Genomic DNA, 21,590 nt, shown 5'->3' on the forward strand with positions numbered 1-21,590 from the left:
AGTAAGAAAAAATAAAGGTGCACATCCTCAATTGCTTTAACACGTCCGCTTTCACCACCACCTGACACAGCTAATTAGTAAGTGTTGTCACGTAAACAAAACATGCCAATTGGTTACTAGTTCAGCACACCGGTGCGTTGGAGAGTAAACCCACACCGTTTACAATTCGAGAAGGCCGCTTGCTTGTTCACACCACTGCTGATGGGAGGGCCTCCACGAGAGAGAGTTCTCGAGAGGCCACCTAAAGTAATTGAGGTATTTATTAAAGTGCAAGTTGCTTGAGGCTTCAGACTTCCCGCCAGGCTCGTGTGAGCCATCTCCTTTTGGCCCTGCCACCCCTGCAGGTGACGCTGTACCACTGGGACCTGCCGTCAGCGCTACAGGCAATGGGCGGCTGGCGCGATGAGCGCTTGGTCGAACTCTTTGCCAACTACGCGCGGAAGTGCTTCCAGCTGTTCGGCTCGCGCGTGCAATTCTGGCTCACCTTCAACGAGCCGTGGATCGTGGCCCTGCTTGGTCACGGGTATGGGTCCCACCCTCCCGGTGAGTGCGTGCGTTTGTATCTACGCTGTTGAACTTCTTTCTCACTGTACGCAGCCAACCGTGCTAATCGGAGGTGAGCATAGTTGTATTCCACAGAAGGTTGGGTCGTGAATCTGCCATGCATCTCAGTCAACCCATAAACACCTGGGTCTGCCCAGTGGCGTCTTGCCAGCGAGCATTTGAAACTTCACGTGGCCTCAAAATGCGCCTTGCCTTGCCGAAAGCACTGTGGTGGCATCCCCTGGTCGCGGCTTTTGTGTGGATCAAGGTGATGGCCACTTTGGACCTCATTCCACCTACACATTGCAAGCTCTCTCCGACAAGCCTTTGGGAATGTTACAATCGATTCATTTGTGAACCCTGTTGCTTCATGGACTCAGGTAATGGGTAATGGCTTGCTTTGGCCTTTGCTATCTAGTAAAGAGAAGATGAAAGTCCAACAGGGTCTCAGGCAAACCCTGATCCAGCCTGCGAATTACAGCCATTGCTGGGAAGCTGATTAGCATGGTTGGCTACATACAGTGTGAAAGAAGTTCAACATACATACATTCTTTCTAGATTTGAAGCTTTCGTGACTGCAATGATTCATACTCTTAGGTTTTTTCGGTAAAGTCACGTAGGTAAAAAATAAAATTAATAAAAGTACAATAAAAAATCACGACGTTTCGGAGGCAACACAAGCTTCCGTCTTTAGGTGGAAACGTCACAGCACGATTACTGTATCAAGTAAAGAGTACTTGATACATACATTCTACCGCTGTGGGTCTGCAATGGGTCTTCGTGATTTCATATATCATCTCAGCCTCTCTCTTTCTATATATACACTTATTCCAGCTGCTGAAGTTTCTTGACGACCGGAGAGGATACGTGGCAGTTTACAAAAAAAACGAACCCCCACAATGCATTACACACGTACGTGCGCAACCGTGATACGCAACGTTTTAGCAGAGCCTTGTCGATGCCAACTTCTCTCGCGCGCGGCCACTCGCACATGCGCCAGGCGTGGCGGACTCGGGCCGCGGGCAGTACCGCGCCGGCCACACGCTGCTGCTGGCCCACGCGGCCGCCTGGCACGTGTACGACCGCGAGTTCCGCGCCCAGCAAGGAGGCCTCATCTCCATCACCCTCAACTCGGACTGGGCCGAGCCGCGCAACCCCAACTCGCACGCGGACGTAAAGGCCGCCAACACGTACCTGCAGGTGAGTCGTGGCCCCCCCCCCCGGGAGGATCGAGGCTGCGGGGGGCTCGGCGCGGGGTGGGTGGGTCCTGGTGGGGACCAAGGCAGGGAGAGTGGAAGAGCGAGAGATAGAGATGGGGGAGAGAGCCTCCATTGTGAGCCGCTGGTTGGAACATGTCAAAGTAGATGAACTAAAACTAAACTAAGATATTTTGTATTTTACCAGGTAAGGCCCACTGAGCTATGTAGCTCTTTTTAAGAAGCGACTTGACCACAAATGATAGCCCGACGAAGTAGCTAATCGTGTGGAAATGTATTGCAGCCAAAAACTCTCAACGTGTGATGTTGATTCCAAATGTTCTATATGTTCTGGAGGCGCATGAAACAGGCGTTTGATGTTACAAGGCGTGGTTTTTTTTAAACAGACTACATTTTTACCTTTTGAATCACTTGCGTGCGGTGTAATAGAATTATGAAAATTGTGCAGATAAAAAAAATATCGCTCTTTTCATTACATTTCATACATTTGAAAACCGAATGTTGTTTGTTTTACTTTTGTCAAGAACTGCACATCAACACGGACATTTTAGACTCGGACTTAATCTGGACAACGGGCTTCCTTCAGAGCTGAAATAAGGCAGAGTAACTCGCTTAACAGGACAGAAAACCTCGACTGGCAATCTCGATGCTTTAAAACAATCGTGTTACTCCACCACCGTCAACAGAGTCCTTTAATACTTCCTGTCTATTACAGTGGCGGTTAAAAGAGTTGCACTGTGAGTTTCCCTGTCGCAGGTGTATACTCATTGCCCCTTGTACAGTATCCTCTGGTCGAGTGATTGTACCACGTGGGACAACCCGGCTGCCCGCTGTTGCCCTGTCACAGTTTTTCCTGGGATGGTTCGCGCACCCGATCTTCAAGACGGGCGACTACCCGGACGTGATGAAGTGGGCGGTTGCAAACCGGAGCATGCAACAGGGCCACCCTGAGTCGAGGTAGCCCTGCCAGGGATCCTCGCTCCGGCTTCTCCGCATTGCAACACGGCGCTCGCTACACATCGACAGTCAACACCAAGTGCCACGATTGCACGATGCATCAACACTACACGAATTACGCGAATGGAGAGAACAACCGCGACTTAGAGGCATCGCATTGACTGTTAAGGAAAGGAAGTGGGTGTGGGCGGGAGGGCACGTCGCTAGAAGGCACGATTGCCAATGGACGACCCTGGTAGTGGAAATTCAGCCAAAGGAGGTCACTTGCACCTCCGATTAGCACGGTTGGCTATGTACGGTGTGAAAGAAGTTCAACATCCTGTCCATCTTGAGCAAGATGGACAGTCGGGATCCCAGTACCATGAGGGATTTCGATGGCACCATATTCCTATACAACATCCACCACAACACAACATCTTTACCAATCAATATATGCCATCATGTGGCATCTTACTCATGGGACCACGACACAAAACATCTACCACCTGTCAACACATTAACAGTCGTCAGCTTGGTCAAAAATAACGGCCTCAATAATTGTCCATCTGCATCGATGCGCTGCTTAGGAAAAGCTCGGTACAATATTTGTACGTATCTTTTATTCACAATTGGTGAGAGGCTGCTTGGACCGAACGTCCATTGTTCAGAGGAGGCCTGGGCCACAAATCAATGCAGTGTCCACTTAAATAAATTATCAAAACATAATTTACAAGAAACCAAGCGGAACATTAAACAAGACGTTGGGTTTGAGCCCACGTAGACCCCAAAGCTCTCCAGTAACTCCACTGTCCTTGTGCTGATTTTACGAGGAAGTAGCTCTCCTGGGATCTCTCAGTCTTCCCGAGGCATTAAAAGAAGCGTAATGTACAGGTACAGGTCCTGTAGTCATCTCCGTGTTCGGCCTTCTCAGATATTCTTCTTCCCGTAATACATGCTGCTATTTTGTTTGTGCCGTTGAGGTGGCCACCCAACCCGTGTCCTTTTGTCCCCACGCCCCAAAGGCTGCCACAGTTCACGGATGAACAGAAGGCCTCGCTGCGTGGAACTCACGACTTCTTCGGCCTAAACCACTACACGTCGGTGTTGGCTTTCCCGCGCGCCTACGCGGACTCCGAGGAGTCGTACGACGCAGACAGGTGTGCGTGCCGGCGTGCGTGCACCCCTCCAGAGTGAGGCAGCAAGTTGGGAGAGTGGGGAGCACAGGTGGCGCATCTGTCGGTCACCTCGGGCAGTTAACCCAAAACACCCACACTTCGCGTGGCTTTCGGAGTGCACCTAGCCCGGCACAAGCGCTGCGGTGACGTCGCCGCCGCTGAGCGGTGACGGGTGGCTGCGACTGTTGTTGCAGCCCTGAGCAAGCAGCAGAGGTCGCAAACGGGTTTTGATTCCTTACCCGTACCCGTACCCGGCCGCACCAGGGTCGCAAATGGGTACCCGTACCCGGCCGGGTACGGGTAGCCGGGTATCGGGTAGGGTACGGGTATCGGTCGCAACCGGGTAGGTTGCGACCTCTGGCAAGCAGGCTGTGCAGCAGGGGCACTACTTCGTCAGGGATAAGGCGACGGTGGTGGGGGCGGGGGGTGATTGAATAAACTTGCCCCATTCTCTCCACTGCCATGCCGGGAGATCACATCACCCCAGGGATATCTGGATTGTAATTCAGGCGTGCTGACCATTACACCACTGTGGCAGCTCCTGAGTTTCGCACACTTCCACCTACTTTAATCAGAATGAGAATATCCATTTATACTGGAGGAATCCGACGAGCTATGAAACTCTTTTCCACAGGTGACCAGCAGGACATCACCTTTAAGCAAGGTAATGCCACAGAGTGGACTCCGCGTGTACCTCGAAGTGCACCAAAGACATAAGCGCTGCGCTTTGCTCGTCTTTGCGTGCAGAGGGGTGGGCGTCGAGTCGCACCGCGCGTGGCCAGTGTCCGGCTCGGGCTGGTTACGCGTGGTGCCGTGGGGCCTGCGGCGGCTGCTCGCGTTCATCGGGAGCGAGTACGGACACCCACCCGTGTACATCACGGAGAACGGGGTCTCCGAGCGCGGGAGCCTGGATCTCAACGACACGTGGAGGATCCGATTCTACCGCACCTACATCAACGAGGTGCTCAAAGGTAGCGCATCGCCCATGGCCACAACTGCTGATGATGTTGATGATGAGTTGGCTCAATAGGAAGACATAACTCGCAGCAAGAAGGGCCACGGTATGCGTCCCAAATTGCGTGCCTTTTGTGTGGACTTTGTGTGTTCTCTCCCTGGTCCGCATGGGATTCCTCCACGATCTCCAGTTCCCTCCCATAGCTAAGAATACTTACAACGTAACTGGTATTGGCCAAATATTCCATTGCTGATTTTTTTTTATGCAAATTACACATTTTGGGATTACACACAGCAACATGATTTTTTGTCTTTATACTCTTTGGTTCTTTCAGTAAAGTCACGTAGGTAGAAAAATAATAGATCACGACGTTTCGATCGCAACACAAGCAATCGTCATCAGGTGGGACAACCACAGCAAGAAAAACTGCTGACGTAGTTTTCATAAAATAGCAAGAAAAACTGCTGAAGTAGTTTTCATAAAATAGCAAGAAAAAACTGCTGACGTAGTTTTCATAAAATAGCAAGAAAAACTGCTGAAGTAGTTTTCATAAAATAGCAAGAAAAACTGCTGAAGTAGTTTTCATAAAATAGCAAGAAAAACTGCTGAAGTAGTTTTCATAAAATAGCAAGAAAAAACTGCTGACGTAGTTTTCATAAAATAGCAAGAAAAAACTGCTGACGTAGTTTTCATAAAATAGCAAGAAAAAAACTGCTGAAGTAGTTTTCATAAAATAGCAAGAAAAAAACTGCTGAAGTAGTTTTCATAAAATAGCAAGAAAAACTGCTGAAGTAGTTTTCATAAAATAGCAAGAAAAACTGCTGAAGTAGTTTTCATAAAATAGCAAGAAAAAAACTGCTGAAGTAGTTTTCATAAAATAGCAAGAAAAAAACTGCTGAAGTAGTTTTCATAAAATAGCAAGAAAAAAACTGCTGACGTAGTTTTCATAAAATAGCAAGAAAAACTGCTGAAGTAGTTTTCATAAAATAGCAAGAAAAAAACTGCTGAAGTAGTTTTCATAAAATAGCAAGAAAAAAACTGCTGACGTAGTTTTCATAAAATAGCAAGAAAAACTGCTGAAGTAGTTTTCATAAAATAGCAAGAAAAAAACTGCTGAAGTAGTTTTCATAAAATAGCAAGAAAAAAACTGCTGACGTAGTTTTCATAAAATAGCAAGAAAAACTGCTGAAGTAGTTTTCATAAAATAGCAAGAAAAAAACTGCTGAAGTAGTTTTCATAAAATAGCAAGAAAAAAACTGCTGAAGTAGTTTTCATAAAATAGCAAGAAAAACTGCTGAAGTAGTTTTCATAAAATAGCAAGAAAAAAACTGCTGAAGTAGTTTTCATAAAATAGCAAGAAAAAAACTGCTGACGTAGTTTTCATAAAATAGCAAGATAAACTGCTGAAGTAGTTTTCATAAAATAGCAAGAAAAAAACTGCTGAAGTAGTTTTCATAAAATAGCAAGAAAAACTGCTGAAGTAGTGGTCATAAAATAGCAAGAAAAACTGCTGAAGTAGTTTTCATAAAATAGCAAGGAAAAAACTGCTGACGTAGTTTTCATAAAATAGCAAGAAAAACTGCTGAAGTAGTTTTTATAAAATAGCAAGAAAAACTGCTGACGTAGTTTTCATAAAATAGCAAGAAAAACTGCTGAAGTAGTTTTCATAAAATAGCAAGAAAAAAATGCTGAAGTAGTTTTCATAAAATAGCAAGAAAAACTGCTGAAGTAGTTTTTATAAAATAGCAAGAAAAACTGCTGAAGTAGTTTTTTATAAAATAGCAAGAAAAACTGCTGACGTAGTTTTTATAAAATAGCAAGAAAAACTGCTGAAGTAGTTTTCATAAAATAGCAAGAAAAAACTGCTGACGTAGTTTTTATAAAATAGCAAGAAAAAACTGCTGACGTAGTTTTTATAAAATAGCAAGAAAAACTGCTGACGTAGTTTTTATAAAATAGCAAGAAAAAACTGCTGAAGTAGTTTTCATAAAATAGCAAGAAAAACTGCTGAAGTAGTTTTCATAAAATAGCAAGAAAAACTGCTGAAGTAGTTTTCATAAAATAGCAAAAAAAAACTGCTGAAGTAGTTTTCATAAAATAGCAAGAAAAACTGCTGAAGTAGTGGTCATAAAATAGCAAGAAAAACTGCTGAAGTAGTTTTCATAAAATAGCAAGGAAAAAACTGCTGACGTAGTTTTCATAAAATAGCAAGAAAAACTGCTGAAGTAGTTTTTATAAAATAGCAAGAAAAACTGCTGACGTAGTTTTTATAAAATAGCAAGAAAAAACTGCTGAAGTAGTTTTCATAAAATAGCAAGAAAAACTGCTGAAGTAGTTTTCATAAAATAGCAAGAAAAACTGCTGAAGTAGTTTTCATAAAATAGCAAAAAAAAACTGCTGAAGTAGTTTTCATAAAATAGCAAGAAAAACTGCTGAAGTAGTGGTCATAAAATAGCAAGAAAAACTGCTGAAGTAGTTTTCATAAAATAGCAAGGAAAAAACTGCTGACGTAGTTTTCATAAAATAGCAAGAAAAACTGCTGAAGTAGTTTTTATAAAATAGCAAGAAAAACTGCTGACGTAGTTTTCATAAAATAGCAAGAAAAACTGCTGAAGTAGTTTTCATAAAATAGCAAGAAAAAAATGCTGAAGTAGTTTTCATAAAATAGCAAGAAAAACTGCTGAAGTAGTTTTTTATAAAATAGCAAGAAAAACTGCTGAAGTAGTTTTTTATAAAATAGCAAGAAAAACTGCTGACGTAGTTTTTATAAAATAGCAAGAAAAACTGCTGAAGTAGTTTTCATAAAATAGCAAGAAAAAACTGCTGACGTAGTTTTTATAAAATAGCAAGAAAAAACTGCTGACGTAGTTTTTATAAAATAGCAAGAAAAACTGCTGACGTAGTTTTTATAAAATAGCAAGAAAAAACTGCTGAAGTAGTTTTCATAAAATAGCAAGAAAAACTGCTGAAGTAGTTTTCATAAAATAGCAAGAAAAAAACTGCTGAAGTAGTTTTCATAAAATAGCAAGAAAAACTGCTGAAGTAGTTTTCATAAAATAGCAATAAAAAACTGCTGAAGTAGTTTTCATAAAATAGCAAGAAAAAACTGCTGAAGTAGTTTTCATAAAATAGCAAGAAAAAACTGCTGAAGTAGTTTTCATAAAATACCAAGAAAAACTGCTGAAGTAGTTTTCATAAAATAGCAAGAAAAAACTGCTGACGTAGTTTTCATAAAATAGCAAGAAAAAACTGCTGACGTAGATTTCATAAAATAGCAAGAAAAAAACTGCTGAAGTAGTTTTCATAAAATAGCAAGAAAAAAACTGCTGAAGTAGTTTTCATAAAATAGCAAGAAAAACTGCTGAAGTAGTTTTCATAAAATAGCAAGAAAAACTGCTGAAGTAGTTTTCATAAAATAGCAAGAAAAAAACTGCTGAAGTAGTTTTCATAAAATAGCAAGAAAAAAACTGCTGAAGTAGTTTTCATAAAATAGCAAGAAAAAAACTGCTGAAGTAGTTTTCATAAAATAGCAAGAAAAACTGCTGAAGTAGTTTTCATAAAATAGCAATAAAAAACTGCTGAAGTAGTTTTTATAAAATAGCAAGAAAAACTGCTGAAGTAGTTTTTATAAAATAGCAAGAAAAACTGCTGACGTAGTTTTTATAAAATAGCAAGAAAAAACTGCTGAAGTAGTTTTCATAAAATAGCAAGAAAAACTGCTGAAGTAGTTTTCATAAAATAGCAAGAAAAAAACTGCTGAAGTAGTTTTCATAAAATAGCAAGAAAAACTGCTGAAGTAGTTTTCATAAAATAGCAATAAAAAACTGCTGAAGTAGTTTTCATAAAATAGCAAGAAAAAACTGCTGAAGTAGTTTTCATAAAATAGCAAGAAAAAACTGCTGAAGTAGTTTTCATAAAATAGCAAGAAAAACTGCTGAAGTAGTTTTCATAAAATAGCAAGAAAAAACTGCTGACGTAGTTTTCATAAAATAGCAAGAAAAAACTGCTGACGTAGTTTTCATAAAATAGCAAGAAAAAAACTGCTGAAGTAGTTTTCATAAAATAGCAAGAAAAAAACTGCTGAAGTAGTTTTCATAAAATAGCAAGAAAAACTGCTGAAGTAGTTTTCATAAAATAGCAAGAAAAACTGCTGAAGTAGTTTTCATAAAATAGCAAGAAAAAAACTGCTGAAGTAGTTTTCATAAAATAGCAAGAAAAAAACTGCTGAAGTAGTTTTCATAAAATAGCAAGAAAAAAACTGCTGACGTAGTTTTCATAAAATAGCAAGAAAAACTGCTGACGTAGTTTTTATAAAATAGCAAGAAAAAACTGCTGAAGTAGTTTTCATAAAATAGCAAGAAAAACTGCTGAAGTAGTTTTCATAAAATAGCAAGAAAAAAACTGCTGAAGTAGTTTTCATAAAATAGCAAGAAAAACTGCTGAAGTAGTTTTCATAAAATAGCAATAAAAAACTGCTGAAGTAGTTTTCATAAAATAGCAAGAAAAAACTGCTGAAGTAGTTTTCATAAAATAGCAAGAAAAAACTGCTGAAGTAGTTTTCATAAAATAGCAAGAAAAACTGCTGAAGTAGTTTTCATAAAATAGCAAGAAAAAACTGCTGACGTAGTTTTCATAAAATAGCAAGAAAAAACTGCTGACGTAGTTTTCATAAAATAGCAAGAAAAAAACTGCTGAAGTAGTTTTCATAAAATAGCAAGAAAAAAACTGCTGAAGTAGTTTTCATAAAATAGCAAGAAAAACTGCTGAAGTAGTTTTCATAAAATAGCAAGAAAAACTGCTGAAGTAGTTTTCATAAAATAGCAAGAAAAAAACTGCTGAAGTAGTTTTCATAAAATAGCAAGAAAAAAACTGCTGAAGTAGTTTTCATAAAATAGCAAGAAAAAAACTGCTGACGTAGTTTTCATAAAATAGCAAGAAAAACTGCTGAAGTAGTTTTCATAAAATAGCAAGAAAAAAACTGCTGAAGTAGTTTTCATAAAATAGCAAGAAAAAAACTGCTGACGTAGTTTTCATAAAATAGCAAGAAAAACTGCTGAAGTAGTTTTCATAAAATAGCAAGAAAAAAACTGCTGAAGTAGTTTTCATAAAATAGCAAGAAAAAAACTGCTGACGTAGTTTTCATAAAATAGCAAGAAAAACTGCTGAAGTAGTTTTCATAAAATAGCAAGAAAAAAACTGCTGAAGTAGTTTTCATAAAATAGCAAGAAAAAAACTGCTGAAGTAGTTTTCATAAAATAGCAAGAAAAACTGCTGAAGTAGTTTTCATAAAATAGCAAGAAAAAAACTGCTGAAGTAGTTTTCATAAAATAGCAAGAAAAAAACTGCTGACGTAGTTTTCATGAAATAGCAAGATAAACTGCTGAAGTAGTTTTCATAAAATAGCAAGAAAAAAACTGCTGAAGTAGTTTTCATAAAATAGCAAGAAAAACTGCTGAAGTAGTTGTCATAAAATAGCAAGAAAAACTGCTGAAGTAGTTTTCATAAAATAGCAAGGAAAAAACTGCTGACGTAGTTTTCATAAAATAGCAAGAAAAACTGCTGAAGTAGTTTTTATAAAATAGCAAGAAAAACTGCTGACGTAGTTTTCATAAAATAGCAAGAAAAACTGCTGAAGTAGTTTTCATAAAATAGCAAGAAAAAAACTGCTGAAGTAGTTTTCATAAAATAGCAAGAAAAACTGCTGAAGTAGTTTTTATAAAATAGCAAGAAAAACTGCTGAAGTAGTTTTTATAAAATAGCAAGAAAAACTGCTGACGTAGTTTTTATAAAATAGCAAGAAAAACTGCTGAAGTAGTTTTCATAAAATAGCAAGAAAAAACTGCTGACGTAGTTTTTATAAAATAGCAAGAAAAAACTGCTGACGTAGTTTTTATAAAATAGCAAGAAAAACTGCTGACGTAGTTTTTATAAAATAGCAAGAAAAAACTGCTGAAGTAGTTTTCATAAAATAGCAAGAAAAACTGCTGAAGTAGTTTTCATAAAATAGCAAGAAAAAAACTGCTGAAGTAGTTTTCATAAAATAGCAAGAAAAACTGCTGAAGTAGTTTTCATAAAATAGCAATAAAAAACTGCTGAAGTAGTTTTCATAAAATAGCAAGAAAAAACTGCTGAAGTAGTTTTCATAAAATAGCAAGAAAAAACTGCTGAAGTAGTTTTCATAAAATAGCAAGAAAAACTGCTGAAGTAGTTTTCATAAAATAGCAAGAAAAACTGCTGAAGTAGTTTTCATAAAATAGCAAGAAAAACTGCTGACGTAGTTTTCATAAAATAGCAAGATAAACTGCTGACGTAGTTTTCATAAAATAGCAAGAAAAACTGCTGACGTAGTTTTCATAAAATAGCAAGAAAAACTGCTGACGTAGTTTTTATAAAATAGCAAGAAAAAACTGCTGAAGTAGTTTTCATAAAATAGCAAGAAAAACTGCTGAAGTAGTTTTCATAAAATAGCAAGAAAAAACTGCTGAAGTAGTTTTCATAAAATAGCAAGAAAAAACTGCTGAAGTAGTTTTCATAAAATACCAAGAAAAACTGCTGAAGTAGTTTTCATAAAATAGCAAGAAAAAACTGCTGACGTAGTTTTCATAAAATAGCAAGAAAAAACTGCTGACGTAGATTTCATAAAATAGCAAGAAAAAAACTGCTGAAGTAGTTTTCATGAAATAGCAAGAAAAAAACTGCTGAAGTAGTTTTCATAAAATAGCAAGAAAAACTGCTGAAGTAGTTTTCATAAAATAGCAAGAAAAACTGCTGAAGTAGTTTTCATAAAATAGCAAGAAAAAAACTGCTGAAGTAGTTTTCATAAAATAGCAAGAAAAAAACTGCTGAAGTAGTTTTCATAAAATAGCAAGAAAAAAACTGCTGAAGTAGTTTTCATAAAATAGCAAGAAAAACTGCTGAAGTAGTTTTCATAAAATAGCAATAAAAAACTGCTGAAGTAGTTTTTATAAAATAGCAAGAAAAACTGCTGAAGTAGTTTTTATAAAATAGCAAGAAAAACTGCTGACGTAGTTTTTATAAAATAGCAAGAAAAACTGCTGAAGTAGTTTTCATAAAATAGCAAGAAAAAACTGCTGACGTAGTTTTTATAAAATAGCAAGAAAAAACTGCTGACGTAGTTTTTATAAAATAGCAAGAAAAACTGCTGACGTAGTTTTTATAAAATAGCAAGAAAAAACTGCTGAAGTAGTTTTCATAAAATAGCAAGAAAAACTGCTGAAGTAGTTTTCATAAAATAGCAAGAAAAAAACTGCTGAAGTAGTTTTCATAAAATAGCAAGAAAAACTGCTGAAGTAGTTTTCATAAAATAGCAATAAAAAACTGCTGAAGTAGTTTTCATAAAATAGCAAGAAAAAACTGCTGAAGTAGTTTTCATAAAATAGCAAGAAAAAACTGCTGAAGTAGTTTTCATAAAATAGCAAGAAAAACTGCTGAAGTAGTTTTCATAAAATAGCAAGAAAAAACTGCTGACGTAGTTTTCATAAAATAGCAAGAAAAAACTGCTGACGTAGTTTTCATAAAATAGCAAGAAAAAAACTGCTGAAGTAGTTTTCATAAAATAGCAAGAAAAAAACTGCTGAAGTAGTTTTCATAAAATAGCAAGAAAAACTGCTGAAGTAGTTTTCATAAAATAGCAAGAAAAACTGCTGAAGTAGTTTTCATAAAATAGCAAGAAAAAAACTGCTGAAGTAGTTTTCATAAAATAGCAAGAAAAAAACTGCTGAAGTAGTTTTCATAAAATAGCAAGAAAAAAACTGCTGACGTAGTTTTCATAAAATAGCAAGAAAAACTGCTGAAGTAGTTTTCATAAAATAGCAAGAAAAAAACTGCTGAAGTAGTTTTCATAAAATAGCAAGAAAAAAACTGCTGACGTAGTTTTCATAAAATAGCAAGAAAAACTGCTGAAGTAGTTTTCATAAAATAGCAAGAAAAAAACTGCTGAAGTAGTTTTCATAAAATAGCAAGAAAAAAACTGCTGACGTAGTTTTCATAAAATAGCAAGAAAAACTGCTGAAGTAGTTTTCATAAAATAGCAATAAAAAAACTGCTGAAGTAGTTTTCATAAAATAGCAAGAAAAAAACTGCTGAAGTAGTTTTCATAAAATAGCAAGAAAAACTGCTGAAGTAGTTTTCATAAAATAGCAAGAAAAAAACTGCTGAAGTAGTTTTCATAAAATAGCAAGAAAAAAACTGCTGACGTAGTTTTCATGAAATAGCAAGATAAACTGCTGAAGTAGTTTTCATAAAATAGCAAGAAAAAAACTGCTGAAGTAGTTTTCATAAAATAGCAAGAAAAACTGCTGAAGTAGTTGTCATAAAATAGCAAGAAAAACTGCTGAAGTAGTTTTCATAAAATAGCAAGGAAAAAACTGCTGACGTAGTTTTCATAAAATAGCAAGAAAAACTGCTGAAGTAGTTTTTATAAAATAGCAAGAAAAACTGCTGACGTAGTTTTCATAAAATAGCAAGAAAAACTGCTGAAGTAGTTTTCATAAAATAGCAAGAAAAAAACTGCTGAAGTAGTTTTCATAAAATAGCAAGAAAAACTGCTGAAGTAGTTTTTATAAAATAGCAAGAAAAACTGCTGAAGTAGTTTTTATAAAATAGCAAGAAAAACTGCTGACGTAGTTTTTATAAAATAGCAAGAAAAACTGCTGAAGTAGTTTTCATAAAATAGCAAGAAAAAACTGCTGACGTAGTTTTTATAAAATAGCAAGAAAAAACTGCTGACGTAGTTTTTATAAAATAGCAAGAAAAACTGCTGACGTAGTTTTTATAAAATAGCAAGAAAAAACTGCTGAAGTAGTTTTCATAAAATAGCAAGAAAAACTGCTGAAGTAGTTTTCATAAAATAGCAAGAAAAAAACTGCTGAAGTAGTTTTCATAAAATAGCAAGAAAAACTGCTGAAGTAGTTTTCATAAAATAGCAATAAAAAACTGCTGAAGTAGTTTTCATAAAATAGCAAGAAAAAACTGCTGAAGTAGTTTTCATAAAATAGCAAGAAAAAACTGCTGAAGTAGTTTTCATAAAATAGCAAGAAAAACTGCTGAAGTAGTTTTCATAAAATAGCAAGAAAAACTGCTGAAGTAGTTTTCATAAAATAGCAAGAAAAACTGCTGACGTAGTTTTCATAAAATAGCAAGAAAAACTGCTGACGTAGTTTTCATAAAATAGCAAGAAAAACTGCTGACGTAGTTTTCATAAAATAGCAAGAAAAACTGCTGACGTAGTTTTCATAAAATAGCAAGAAAAACTGCTGACGTAGTTTTTATAAAATAGCAAGAAAAAACTGCTGAAGTAGTTTTCATAAAATAGCAAGAAAAACTGCTGAAGTAGTTTTCATAAAATAGCAAGAAAAAAACTGCTGAAGTAGTTTTCATAAAATAGCAAGAAAAACTGCTGAAGTAGTTTTCATAAAATAGCAAGAAAAACTGCTGAAGTAGTTTTCATAAAATAGCAAGAAAAACTGCTGAAGTAGTTTTCATAAAATAGCAAGAAAAAACTGCTGAAGTAGTTTTCATAAAATAGCAAGAAAAAACTGCTGAAGTAGTTTTCATAAAATAGCAAGAAAAACTGCTGACGTAGTTTTCATAAAATAGCAAGAAAAACTGCTGACGTAGTTTTCATAAAATAGCAAGAAAAACTGCTGACGTAGTTTTCATAAAATAGCAAGAAAAACTGCTGACGTAGTTTTCATAAAATAGCAAGAAAAACTGCTGACGTAGTTTTTTCTTGCTGTGGTTGTCCCGCCTGATGACGATTTTTGCCTTTAGTTCGTTGTCCTTCCCCTGCACGTCCGATTACCACGGTTGGCTACGTACGGTGTGAAAGAAGTTCACACAACGTGGCGTGGCCTACTTGCGAAAACTTATCAGGACCCTCCTGAAATAGAGTCTTGGGGCTTTCCTGGGTAAACACGCGTAATCATAAAATAAATTAAATTATAACTTGTTCTGCGTGAGTGCTCTCCACAGCTGGAATTGTCTGTGGCTGTTATAGATCGTGGAGATCCCAAGCGATGGGGTTAATTGAACCCCGGTAATGAACCACAGCATTCCTCAAAGCAACTGGGGAACTTCTAAATTATTGTATTGGTTATCTGGTGTTTCAATATCGGTTGATAGATGGTGGAACTCATACGTAAACTACCTCTCATTGGAAGTACACCAATCAGTGAATAAAAAATAAAAACTTTCATGTTATATAGCGTCATTCGTGCCAACAGCATCCCAAAACGCTGTACATTAATTATATATAAGGACCAAATCCTATATACGCGGTTGGCTACACACGGCGCAAAAGAAGCCCAACACACACACACACCAAGCAAATGGTAGACCCCATCGTTATTGGACTGAATTGTGCACTGCAATTGATTTACAACCACTTCTGCACCCACCGCTTGCGGCCGCTGCTGGCGCAGCCGTCACGTTGGACCGCGTGGACGTGCGAGGGTACACGGCCTGGTCGTTGATGGACAACTTCGAGTGGACGGAAGGCTACCAGGAGCGCTTCGGCCTCTACCACGTGGACACCACGGTGCCCGAGCGCACGCGCGTGCCCAAGGCCTCGGCCTCCTTTCTCCGTTCGCTCATCAGCTGCAACGGATTCCCGGACCCCGACCAGCCGCTACCTCCCTGCGCTCTGCCCCAAGGTAGCGGCGACACGGGATGTCTTGTGACCCAGCAAGGGCACGAGAGGGAACCTTCTTTAATTGAAGTGTCCGCTGGAGAAAAAAAAAAACTATCCATTCAGTCGCTTAAGCTCAGCTCTGGCAGTAGGAGTCCTTCTGACCGGTCGTGTAACATGTCTGGCCATTGTAGGTCTGTAATTCCAACTAATCCAACCTACCAGAGTGCCTGACCTCTCATGAGCCTGACCCTGACCATGATTGTAGTTCATGCAATGTTCAGGTAATTTCTCGGGTTACAGTCGTGTATGTTTTTACTGCATTTCGATTTGTGATGGTTAATATTGTGGTAAAGGTGCAGCGCTGCAATTGCTTGTTGTTGCCACTGCTGGCGAAGGGCATCCGCTAGAGTGAGCTCTGGACAGCCTCTCTGAAAAGTATTTAGCCCCCTCGAGTGTGGGCTGGCCAGATGTCACGGGAAGAGGTGCTATTACCCACGCTTTATTCCAGCGCACGTGACGTGCTGAGTAAAACTACGGTGATGTACCCATTGGTACTACATGGGTAGACAGAGTTGGGGGTGGGGGGGGGATTTAAGAAACTTGCCCCATTACTTCAACTGCCGCACTGGGAGATGGAACTGGTGACCTATGGATTGCAAGTCCAATGTGTCAACGATGACACCACGGAGACGTGTCCGCTTCCCGCAGTGACGACCACAGAACGTCCGACGCTCGAGAGCATCCCGCAGCCCGGCCACGTGCTCTTCATGGGTGCGGAGATGAGCGCAGACGACGCGGCGATCGCGCTGTACTCGCTCTTCGCCGTGGCGCTGGCGGGCGCGCTGGCGTGCGGCGTGCTCCTGTGGCGCCTCTGCTCTCTCCGCAGGGGAGGCGGAGGCTCGAAGGCGAAGAAGCAGGAGGGGGGGGGAGGCTCCACGCTCATGTAGCCGTCGCTCGGATCTCTGGCCGTTGTCACTCGCAGAGAGGGCACTGGTGCATTTGCTGTCGCTTCATACCACGGTGGCGTCACGGTGGCGAGATGTTAACTACCTCCCCTGGTACACAGGAGGTCGTGGGTTCTATGCTGAGCCGGACGCCTGTTGTATATTGGGAGTGTGCGTGTTCTTTCTCTGGGTCCTCCGGTTTTCTCTCCACATTTAGAATCAATGCGCGTTTAGAGTTTTTGGCTGCTATAAATTTCCACGTGGTAAGCCGCTTCGTTGAGCTATCATTTTCGGCTAGGTCGCTTCTGAAAAAGAGCTACATAGCTCAGTAGGCCTTACCTTGGTTTACACCAATGGCTCACTTCAAGGATACGGGACACTTGTAAACGACCGACTGCGCATCGCACACACTGCAGAGCGAGACACGGAGCACTCCTCAGTACCACGCAAAGATGTAATCATGTGCATCCCACAACACTGAGACGATACGAATAACAGGAGGCACAGAGGAGGAGTTGGGTACGGAGATGCGCTTTGAGCAGAGGTAACAGTTTTTTTTATTGATGGGAATAATTAAGGCACAAACATAATTGGAGAAAGTACGACCCATCGTGATCATGAAAAGTGACATGCTAGTGTGCCGAAAAAAGTAGATTTTTAATCAGTGCGAGACAAATGGACCAGATACGTTGACGAAGAAAATCGAAGGGAAGTTGAATAACACACAGAGCAGCTTGGATAGATGTTGCGACTTCACACTGAGAGACGTGTGAAGAGGAACACGTGGATTAGAAAGCAAGTGCACATTTAAAGACATCGTAACGACCGTTAGGAAAAGTGACCAAAGAGGCGACGTTCGTGGCAGGGTGACGAATTGGAATCTCCATTGGAACCTCATTTGCCAGTAAAAAATATGATAATTGTTTTTTTTTACCCGTCTATCTGGCAACAAAACTGACACCTTTTTTTACAAGGGGTCATGTTTGTATAGACCACACTACCTGCAATCATAATGTGCACATTTTGGCGTCATCTGGTCCAACCCATGTGATACTAGGCTCTAAGGAAAGCTGTCTCAGGTGTGGACCAATCAACTTCAAGGACAGTGCATACATTATCAGTGAAAATGCCGACGACGATGACGAATAACCTCACTTTACTTCTAGAGCACTTACAAATACATGGAGGGGTACTTAAGACGACACTTTCTGCACACGGAGAACATTGTATATTCCATACGACGTAGTACGTATAACTAACTGCATGCAGTGCTACTAACTAAAGTCTCAGTACACATTCTCCAGGATGGCACTAACCTTTTGTTATTGCACACAACGTACTAAGACGGGTGGTGGCGGGTTTCACGACAGATGTATTTTTAACGCAATCTAACTCAAAAACCTTTTGTTGTGGATATTTGGTCGCCAAAGCCTGCGTGTTCAACTAACTTACTAAATATTTGTAGTACCAACAACTGCACATACATAATTAATGAACTACCAGCACTCGCCGCTACATCGGTAGAAGTCACTCCAGTACTTCCCATTCCTCTAGTGACTACAACACACAGCACTGCGATAAGCACGGTTGCCTGCGTATGGTGCGAAAGAAGTTCAACGTACATACAACCACGTACAGCGTTTGCTACGCACTGCACTCCGTGTGCCCAGCCAACATTGCACACGCTAATAGCATTCAATACACACGCAGATACAACTCCACATGGCACCACAAGACAAAGACCCCCCGTATAGCCTTAACAGACTGTTGGGGCAAGTGCTGTTAGTGAGCACCTATGAAGGCCGGCATGGCACACGAGGGGGTGGGTGGCCAACACCACACCCGGCCGCCTTTTTCTCCCAAGTGGCGATGTTTACACACTGCACCGGGTACTCATTTGAGGCTGAGTCGACCTAGGGGAGGCCCAGCACCGGTTCTGATAACCGTCACTGGTGTTGGCCGTGATCGGGAATCCAACTCGGGTCGCCGGGGTTCGTAGGGCAGCGTAGCGCTGACCGCTGCACTCCCCACTGAACTCCACACACACTGCACCACAAAGACACGCACACACACGCGTGCACTCCGGCTCTCAGCACACATGAATCTCTCACCACGCACATCTGCCTCAGCGGGAGCCCTGCACTATGCACCAAACAGAAAGGAGAGAACGGGAAGCATTTTTTCCCCTTCTTCACAATCGTACAGAGAACGTCAAGTTGTAAGCTCTTTAAAGATGTCCCACACCCCACCCCGTGTGAACTCTGGGGCACAGCTGAGTCCCTCTGCACGCGCGTAACGGTGACACAGGACCACGTCAAATGCACAACGCAAAATCCTCCGTGGTGCACACAATCAAACTCCTAAGGTTTATTGCGTCCAAATCGGATATTTACAGACAAATGTGTAACATTGTTCACGTAATTACGTTCAAATTCCAAACCGATTTTAGCACTTACACCTGTAAATGTGAATAAACGCAATGTGGTGTGGAATAACCAAAACTGTGGCGTTTTTTTTTTATCCCTGTACTTATTTGTTAAACTTTCTGAATGCTTGAGATTCAAAACAAATATAAAAGCAAACTAAACTTTAATTTACCAGGAACAGCCCGCCTCTGTTATGAGCTCTTTTTCCAGAGGCGACCTGGCTACACAATGATAGCTCATCGGAGTGGCTTTATCATCATCATAATCATCATCACATGTCAGAATTTATGGGGGGTAGCCAAATAATCTACACGCAAATTTGTAAGCAATCGTTAATTATATTCTTCAAGTCACGTTGAGACTTCTCGATGGGTCACACGAAAATTCAGCAGTATCCAATGTAATCGGTGGGTTTTACAAGGAACTGACTTGGTAAAGTGTTGAACTTCTTTCGCACCGTACGTAGCCAACCGTGCTAATCGGAGGTGCGGGGAAGGACAACAAACTAAACACAAAAAGCAGTTCTAAAGTAAGAAGTTTTCAATTTAGATAATTTAAAAGTACATGGCTTCAGTTGCTTCCTAATATCAAAAGGAGAGCGTTCCAGACGGCCACAGAAGCCCGTCTGAAAGCGCTATGCAATGACCGTCTTAGTTCGATGGCTAGCCAAAAGCCAATGCGAGGATGACCGGAGTTTGTGTGATGATGTATGCTCCTTGACGAGATCAGCAAGGTATTGTCGTTCCTTTGTAGCAAGCACTTTGTGTGTAGGCACTACCAGGCTAAAGAGGCAAGACCAGGTGAAAAGCGATGATGAAATATACAGGGCGGATCATGTGATCGATATTATACAATAGGCTGCTTGTGAAGCATATTTTAAAAAGATTTTCATTCCACTTATTCAATACAAATACATTATTACGTGACATTTAGATTTTTCTCGCTGGTAATGCACACTGACAAAAGGACACATCACATGGCCTGTAAAACCAAGATGCATTTTAACACCTGAATGCGTATTGTAGTTCAAAGTTCAATCATTAATTTTGTGACAGCATAACAACAAAAAAACATTGCAGATTTGCAATAAGTGAAAAATATATATTCAAAGGTCTCAAGCATGTTTGCAGATTATCATCTACGACGTAATGATACGTTACAAGTAAGAGGCCACGACAGAATTGAAACCTTAGAGCGTAGGTGAATGTGCCGCTCGATTGGATATCAGCGTTTTGCCGATGTTGTTTAACCATTTGGAAGTGAGTAGTGTGTGCGTGTTCATAAACTCTCAAACTGCCAGGGATAGTGGAAGAGTGCTCGTGAAAGTCGAGGCAAAGCAACGGGCATGTCGGCATCTGCATTGATCCATGTGTGCCTGTAGAGGCTTCCGTGTAAAGAGCACACTGCGGCTCGGCAACCCTGGCATTGACGCCGTGCGTGTGAACGCTGCTAAAGAGCGTGTGCGTCGCTGTGCTTCCCTGCAAAACACGGTCGGCATCAAGACTGGACCTCATGTTCCATTCTCAGTCTTCCTGTTCGTGAAGCCTCAACCCCTTGGCGTTGTCTCGGCATTAGATTCTCTCTCTCTCTCTTCCCATTTCCCCAAACCCCCATGGTCCCCATCCTCGCTGCCATCGCCGCCGCAGCTCCCAGCCCCTTACCGCGACGCATAACAAGACCAGAATTGTGGGGTGATGAATTCCCAGACGGTTTCCTAAAAAAAAAAGGAAAACAGAAAGGAACACGTGGACAAATTAGCAAGATGAAGATGTGCGTGCATCCCCCACAAAGCAACGAGGCACTGCTGTCATCAGCATCATCGTCCGATTCATTGCATACAGCTCTGCTAACAGCAAATTGCACGGAACTCTGTTTGTAAAGAGGTCCTGTGCCCTCTACTGGACAAATGTAGTAAATCTTCTTTCGTGTGGCTGCCGGAGTAAATGTGAACAGAGAAACACATTCCACAGAGATGAGAGAGGACAGAGGCACATTTCACTTTGTAAGACGAACAGCGCTGGACCAACCATTTGTTAGTTGGTGCAGATGCCAGGGTCTAAATCCCAGAAAGGGGGTGGTGGGGGCTTCCGACTGATATGCCAATGAAAAATGAATGGGTGAGCCCTGCTGTCACATATGGGCCCACGTGTGCTTATTTAGGGGCCCTGCAATGCCCGTTACATGAACCACCTTTCTGCTTCGAGTTCAGCCACTGCCAGGGGGCCCAACACGGGACTGTGCACCAGGGTCTCTGATGCATCACGTCCACAAACACTGGGAACCCGGCTTTGCATTCCCAGAAAGGGCACTTCTAGTTCCTGAGCAATGGGGATCTGTGGGCTAAGATTCTCATGTACTCGTGGAGTGAAATGTGGGACATGCCGAGCAACGCGTGGTGCTCCTGCTCTGCCACCTCTGGCGTGGGTTAAGCTCACCCAGGCCTGGGTTAGATGAGGCTATGTCACACGAACAAACTAAAGTACTGCAACAAGGAGACCAATTTCACATGTTCTACACGTGGCAGAGGAAGAGCTGAGTTCCACGCACCGGTTTCGAAGGGCAGTGTCGCAGGGCACTCCACTCCAGAGAGTAGAGAGTGACCAGGACACCCTGGCCCAGGATCAGTGCAAACCACATGAAGATGTTCCACACGTCATTGCTCCTCCCGTCGTGCAGCAGGAAGTTCAGCACCACTGCGGAGAGACGGGGTGGGATCAAGGGGCGGTCGCACGATCAGCAACGT

General features: G+C 40.6%; 2 protein-coding genes across 3 annotated transcripts in view; one reads left to right on the forward strand and one right to left on the reverse strand.

Moving 5' to 3' along the window:
- LCT (lactase) overlaps positions 1-18,922 on the forward strand; it is a 33,949-nt gene extending 15,027 nt beyond the window's left edge. For both annotated transcript variants that reach the window (XM_078604189.1, XM_078604190.1), the window contains exons 11-17: positions 345-543; positions 1,544-1,743; positions 2,608-2,717; positions 3,719-3,853; positions 4,619-4,842; positions 15,269-15,499; positions 16,186-18,922. In XM_078604189.1, coding sequence (XP_078460315.1) covers positions 345-543; positions 1,544-1,743; positions 2,608-2,717; positions 3,719-3,853; positions 4,619-4,842; positions 15,269-15,499; positions 16,186-16,424 — 1,338 coding nt within the window. In that variant the 3' untranslated portion in view covers positions 16,425-18,922. The remainder of the gene's footprint in view (positions 1-344; positions 544-1,543; positions 1,744-2,607; positions 2,718-3,718; positions 3,854-4,618; positions 4,843-15,268; positions 15,500-16,185) is intronic.
- LOC144724834 (sterol O-acyltransferase 1-like) overlaps positions 18,760-21,590 on the reverse strand; it is a 29,220-nt gene continuing 26,389 nt past the window's right edge. Inside the window, exons 14-15 of the mRNA XM_078604191.1 lie at positions 21,395-21,540; positions 18,760-20,561 (exon numbers count right to left, since the gene is read on the reverse strand). Of these exons, the coding sequence (XP_078460317.1) occupies positions 20,505-20,561; positions 21,395-21,540 (203 nt within the window). The 3' untranslated portion in view covers positions 18,760-20,504. The remainder of the gene's footprint in view (positions 20,562-21,394; positions 21,541-21,590) is intronic.

This window comes from Lampetra planeri, chromosome 2, assembly GCF_965212315.1.
Source record: "Lampetra planeri chromosome 2, kcLamPlan1.2.h2, whole genome shotgun sequence".
Lineage (NCBI taxonomy): Eukaryota > Metazoa > Chordata > Hyperoartia > Petromyzontiformes > Petromyzontidae > Lampetra > Lampetra planeri.